This window comes from Branchiostoma floridae, chromosome 6 (assembly GCF_000003815.2).
Source record: "Branchiostoma floridae strain S238N-H82 chromosome 6, Bfl_VNyyK, whole genome shotgun sequence".
Lineage (NCBI taxonomy): Eukaryota > Metazoa > Chordata > Leptocardii > Amphioxiformes > Branchiostomatidae > Branchiostoma > Branchiostoma floridae.
In genome coordinates, this window is record NC_049984.1 from 22,213,794 (window position 1) to 22,220,842 (window position 7,049).

Genomic DNA, 7,049 nt, shown 5'->3' on the forward strand with positions numbered 1-7,049 from the left:
TAATTGACTCAGTTGCATCAATTTTGTCTTAGCGTTGTTTCCCATAGAAATCCAAATTGTCTTTAGCTTGACTTTGCCTTAGCTTGGTTTCCATTGGAATACAAATTCTCTTCAGCCTGAATTTGTCTTACATGTTGACTACTGGACAGCTAAAATTGTCTTCATTATAAGATAGGTATAAAAGACCAGTTTCTTCCAGATCACTTCAGTGTCACTGACGAAAACTGCTGAATACAAGCTAAAACGTCTGACCGTTTCCAAAACCATATCCAGTTGTTTTGGCGTATCTTATTACCCGGATGTCTAACCTAGATAGAAGTAAACAAGATTATTTCTAGAATATTCTGGATACGATTTTATTGCTAATTGCAGAAAACTATCTACAACCGGCAGCGACTTTGAATGCTACCAACTTTAGCCCCACAAGAAAGGCAGTCTCCAATACCGAAAAAGATGAAGGTGAGCCTTGCACGAAACTTTGCATACCGTTGCTCAGGTCAGAATTTCTTGAGGGAGAATTAGGGAAGCTCTATACATCTTGGCTCATCAGCTATCCCTGAACAAAGACGGAGGACGGTACCGACTTCACCAGCACACGCACGCACGCACACACACATACACACACACCCATATATATATATATATATATATATATATATATATATATATATATATATATATATATATATATATAAATTTATATATAACAAGGAAACTGCAACTGAATGGCACTCTTGTTACGCGTCAATATACATATTTCTCTATTTATATGTACTAAAATACATCAAATTACTGTTGCAAATGTGAGAATTATACCCACAATACTCATTCTTTCTTGTAGAAAATCATGACAGAAACATACAGAAGATCACTTTTGGTGAGAGAGGAAACGGACCTGGAAAGTTCAACACTATCTCCGGAGTAGCTGTGTCAGCTGACAATGAGATATTTCTGACTGATCATATTAACAATCGGGTCCAAGTCTTCAGCATAAACGGTACCTACCTGCGCCTCTTCCCAACGTTAACGGCAGTACCGGGTGAGGCTACGAAAATTTATCCTGTCAGTGTTGCTGTTGATGTAAACCCTGGCTACCTGTGGGTAGTGGGGAGTAGAGTTCCATATCATCCTCATTCACATGTCGTACAGTACCGTAGGGACGGACTGCCCATTAAGACTTTTAACGTACGCTTCACGAGTCGTTTTCCCTATCCCAGCATTGCGATAGACGTGCGCAACAACAAAGTTATCGTGGGAGAGGGACATACAATAATGATGTTCCAACCGAATGGCTCACTTGTTCGGAGTTTTGAAGTGTTCAACAAAGAGGTGACTCATAAACGAGTCGGCGGAGTCGTATCGGACATGAAGGGGAATATCCTTCTTGCAGACTCCTTTACAGGCATTGTGAAGTACAGTCATTCTGGAGAGAGGATATTGGAATTCGGAGAAGACCAATTGCTTGTCCCCAAAGGTATGTGTGTGGGCCTCTTGGATCGCATCATCGTGGCAAACAAGGCCAACAACAGGGTAGACATGTTCACAAGTCGCGGGGAGTTTGTCCGTACTGTCGCGAACATGAATGACCCGTGGGGTGTCGCCATGGGACCTGATGGACAGTTGGTGGTAACTGACATTTTTAACGCCACTATATTTCCACGCCACATGGTGTTTCCTTGATACTCCATGATCCAACGTAGAGCGTGCCGTATTATCCTGGGTTCCCAGACACAGATGCCTACCACCGACTCGGTCCCAATCCCTACATGGTCACATTGGTCAATAAAAAGCACAAATAGGTACGAAATTTAGACTAAAATGATTTTTATTCCATCGTCGGACACTCACATTCTAAAGGGAAAGAAAGATTGATGTATGTAAGATGTATGTATGTATGTATCTGATTGATCTGAAAACAGATGAAAGTTTGATATTCTTATTGTAATGTAGCAGTTAATTTTTAAACAACAAGTACTACATATATGTAATAGTAGAATTTAACGAATTGTAAATGTTATATTTTAGAGCCGTATTTGTCTTAGACGTCTGTTAGTGATCCAGTCCGAGTTGTATCAATTTGTTGAACAGTGCAATTCAGTTAGCTACATTCTAGTTGACTGCTATACTGTCATTTTGAATGTTGGAATTAATAAAACCGAATCATCATCATCGTCACCCTGCAGCCTGAGGGAATAGTAGCTGTTGACACTCCTTTCTATTACTCTACATATAAAAAAAGATTTCTCTGCTAAACGGAATATTATTGAAGCTAAACACACTACAACACCAGTGGAATCCCCCCCCCCCCCCTGCTGTAGTACTTGCACCTATGTGTTGCACCAGGGCTATAAAACGGAGATGGGCGCCGGACCAGACGCATCTCACTAATGTATGGGCAACTTCGTTTTTAACTTAGTCGCTACCCATTGGACCCTAGCTAACAAGGCCGTACTCCAGGCTATCTACACTGTTAACCATTGGTACATACTTTTTTTATCCCATATTGAAATTCACTTAAGACCAATTCGAAATTAATGTGAATAAAGATGTAGTGGACAATGCTACGTGTAGAAAATGAAGTCCATTTTCAAGTAGCGTATCCCATATACAGTGATATACGTAATTCTTTTAGCAGTGCTCTCAATATAGACACCCGATGTCAACCAAAGACGACCTATTTGTATGTATAATGACAGACACAGACAACGCGGTACAACAACAAAAAACTATATATGTGAGTTCGTATACAGTTGTTTTAAAAAGAGGGAATAGATATGTAAACAATAGTTCTAGTTGTTAAACTGCTCGCTTGTAACACTACTTGTAATAGTATCTTGTCTCTAGTATTCCATGTAATACCATCGAATAATTGCATTTAGCTCATGTGGGCAAGAACATGCATATACAGATCATTATCATCTGAACTATCTCAACTGACATAAACGTATTGGCAGAAGCGAAAGCTTTCCGGCGTCTAGTTTGTTACAAGTACTTGACGAATGGTGTTCATATCCAGTGGTACAAGACAGTATCGGGATCCTGCCAAAAATAGCCACTAATGGACACTGCTAGGCCGGCTTTGATCCTGTCTTATGCCAGGAAATAGTTATCGAGCATCAAAATACATCAGGGTAATGACGAAACCAAGTAAACTAGTGTATCTAGAACATTCCATTATAAAATGAAATTCATCTTCAATATGATTTGGGCAGAATGGACAGAACCTTTGGTCAGGGGCTACATTGTACTATCTGCCTGTTTCAACATTCAACCTATGGCTACTAATTCTTAACTATTGTTAAGTTATTGCTTTGCAAATCTCAAAGATATCTATATTATAAAGGTACATTTTTTTCAAAACATTCTTTTGATTTGCTAAGAAAAGGCAGTTTTGAATTGTTTTCAATAGAACTAAACCACTCCTGTATGTATATATCTTGTAGCCTGGTGCGCAGTTGGTTAGCAATATAATCCGTTTTATAAGTCAAAGGTTTCGTCCATATTTGCCCAAGGCCGTGGTAACAGAGAATGTCCTAAACATGATTAATCCAGTCTTGATTATCATTAAATACAGTATTGTATGCATCGCGGAGTAGCGAGTCCTCATGTAAGATATGTATTCAATAACAAGCAAGTGAAACGATTGAGCCAGTATTTACTACGGAGGATGGCACCCAGGCTACCAACGTCTTACTACTGAAAACAGCCGTAGAGCTTGTTCCCGTATGTGAAACAAATGGCTACATGTCCATGCGTTTTGGTTACGTACATAGTTGTACGTAGGTGTGAAAATGAAAGCACACATCGAGTCTCAGATGCGTCTCTGACGTCGGTTCGACTGTGCAGACGATACGCTTCCAGAAGCTTCACTGTAAGTGACAAAACGTCTGAATCCCGGTTAGAACTTCGCATCCTCATAGACATCCATTAGTTTATGTTACCACATTAATACATAATTAATAACATTTAGTTTATGTTAACGAGTATTTTTTCTTGAAACCAGGAATGAATACATAAATTTATTCAAGAAGGCCACAGTTTGTGCTTTGCGATTCTAAATTTCCCCTCAAAGGAAGAATTGAAAATTTATGTCGACTAGATAAACTCCAGCTAGTTGAAAACTTGAAATTTTTATTAAAATACCATATTGCAGACGTTTGCAGTCAAGTCTGAATTGTGTTGGCATTTACATGTACTCCTCCAGGGAGAATTGCACTAAAAGTTAAGTACAGCAATTTAAAAAGATACCATGGTTCAAAATCTTAATTGCTTACAAAAGGATTTTTATCAAATATCAAGGACTTTTAGTTTTAGACTACATATCACGAGAATCAAGACAGGTGTTCAGTTATTATGTACAGACATTCACAATAGTCGACAGAATTTGAGGGATTGTCTTGGAGGTCATTCTGACTCATTTAACAGTTCACTCAAAAAGGCAGAGTTTTTGTGTCTCTTGGTGTGACAGATCGGCGTGTCCAGCTTGTTGGCATTCCGTGTCAGTCTTCCGGAGATTTTACTCTTAAGCGGAGGCTCCGACATGGACATTTTTGGATGCATCAGGGTGCATCAGAGATATGTAGGATGAATGGGAATGCACAAGGATTCATGAGGGTGCATCAGAGATGTGTAGGATGAATGGGAATGCACAGGGATTCATGAGGGTGCATCAGAGATGTGTAGGATGAATGGGAATGCACAGCAATGCATGAGGGTGCATCAGAGATTTTTAGGATGAATGGGAATGCACAGGGATGCATCAGGGTGCATCAGAGATAGGTAGGATGAATGGGGATGCATGAGGGTGCATCAGGGATAGGTAGGATGAATGGGAATGCACAGGGATGCATTAGGGTGCATCAGAGATTTTTAGGATGGATGAGAATGCATAGGGATGCATAACGGTGCATCAAAGATAGGTAGGATGGATTGGAATGCACAGGGATGCACGCGGGTACATCAGAGATAAGTAGGATGAACCCTCATGCACAGGGATGCATGAGGGTGCATCGAGATGGGTAGGGTGAATGGGAATGCACAGGGATGCATAAGTGCCGGTGCATCAGAGATAGGTAGGATGAATGGGAATGCATAGGCTAGGGATGCATAAGGGTGCATCAGGGATAGGTAGGATGGATGGGAATGCACAGGGATGCATGCGGGTGCATCAGAGATGGGTAGGATGAATGGGAATGCACGGGGATGCACGAGAGTGCATCAGAGATAGGTAGGATGAATGGGAATGCACAGGGATGCATGAGGGTGCATCGAGATGGGTAGGATGAATGGGAATACACAGGGATGCATGAGTGCCGGTGCATCGAGATAGGTAGGATGAATGTTAGTACATAGGGATGTACTAAGGTGCATTAGAGATAAGTAGGATGAATAAGGAAGTGCATAGGAAGTGATGTTGACTACACAGGGTGAAAATGTGTTGTGTGTGAGTAAATGCATGGTTAGATGTTTCTGTAGTAATGCATGATGACATACCGGACCCAGTTGGCAGGGGAGGATCAGGAAACGTCTTGAAGTATTCTTTCTCCATGTACAGGTTGACAACTATCGAGGATACTGGTGAACCCATAGCACAGCCATGCAACTGCTGGTAGTACTGTTCATTGCAGACAAAGTATGTGTATCCCACGCAGAGCTATAAGAGTTCACATATTTGTTCAGTAGGCTTTTTCTTCTCCCAGAGGAAGTGTCAGACCCAAGGAACTCCTTCTCTTCGGCTACTGCTCCCTTTGATGGTGTGGAGCTGAAAAGGGAGCACCTGTCGTGAAAGGGATTATCTCGTCCTTTTCAACCCGGATGTCCTTAATCTTGTTTACGAAATCAGTTTGTAGATTCTGTACATGCATTTCCATTTTCCACCATTCATTGACCTTTGTAGATCGTTTTGGAGGATCTGCTCCATGTTGTTGGAGTTCTTGTGACTGTAATAGATTACAGTATCATCTGCGTACATTGAGATATCACAAGACTGAAGTCATCCAAGCATGATGTTAACGCAGATGATAAAAAGGAGTGGGCCCAGTATTGATCCCTGAGGCACCCCGTACTTTATATGTCGAAAGCCAGAGGTTGCTCTGTTGATGTACGTGCAGTGTTTTCTACCTGTGAGATAAGACCAGAACCAGTCAACGTATAGTAACCAGTCAGCGTGGCCTTGTATGCCGTATCTGGACATCTTCTGGAGAAGGATGGAATGGTCCATGTGTTAATTGCCTTTGACAGGTCAGTAAATACTGCTCCCGTTAGTTCACCGTCGTTCACGGCAGATTCACGGCATTCTAATTAAGTTAGTAAGTGTACAGCTGTTTGAGTTATAGGCAGGACAGTTATAAGAATGATATTCATCTTCAACCAATGTTTTGTAACATGTGTATGTAGTGACATTTGTTGATAGGTTTATTAGGACTCAATGTAATAAATCTGTATCTCTTTGATATTTTATCTGACCCTTACTTCCCTCATGACGTAAGGCCTGAGGGCCTGAGGGCCGATTTGAGCTTCTCATGAATAAAAAAAAGGTTCAAAGAAAAGAAAACAAACAAAAAAACACCATCTTGACATTTTAATGAAATTGACATTGGTTGGCTTGTATATTACGGTGCCGACTTTTTTCTTCTTCCAAGCAGATTCGTAATTGGTGACTACGTATTAATAAAAGGTAATTTACCAACGTTCGATGTCAGTTTTGATTTGAGAATAAGTTTATAGTTTGTTGCAACTCCCTGGTCGCCAACCAGAAAGAAATGTGTCCTTTTTGCAATATGTTGAGTGTTTAGCATCGACGACAGGGTTTAACCAAAATTTTGGCAAGCCTGTCCAAAATATCTTAAACATGGACAATCCAATGTTCTTGTACATCTTGTGTGTCATATGCTTCCTTTACAATTCTATTGTCTGGTAGGGTATTTTGTCTAAGTCAATATTTAATAAGGTGTCTTTTAGTGTCAGTATATAATTCCCAGTTTACCTCTTATGAAGGCGTTCACAAGGCCTCTTGGGACACTGCAAGATAGACAAAGAGGAGCTGAATG

At 40.6% G+C, this 7,049-nt stretch overlaps 1 protein-coding gene across 1 annotated transcript in view; it reads left to right on the top strand.

The window, feature by feature from the left end:
• Positions 1–1,880, top strand: part of LOC118418203 (protein lin-41-like) — a 4,744-nt gene extending 2,864 nt beyond the window's left edge. Inside the window, exons 2-3 of the mRNA XM_035824043.1 lie at positions 339–459; positions 842–1,880. Coding sequence (XP_035679936.1) covers positions 339–459; positions 842–1,680 — 960 coding nt within the window. The 3' untranslated portion in view covers positions 1,681–1,880. The remainder of the gene's footprint in view (positions 1–338; positions 460–841) is intronic.
• The last annotated feature ends 5,169 nt before the right edge of the window (positions 1,881–7,049 follow it).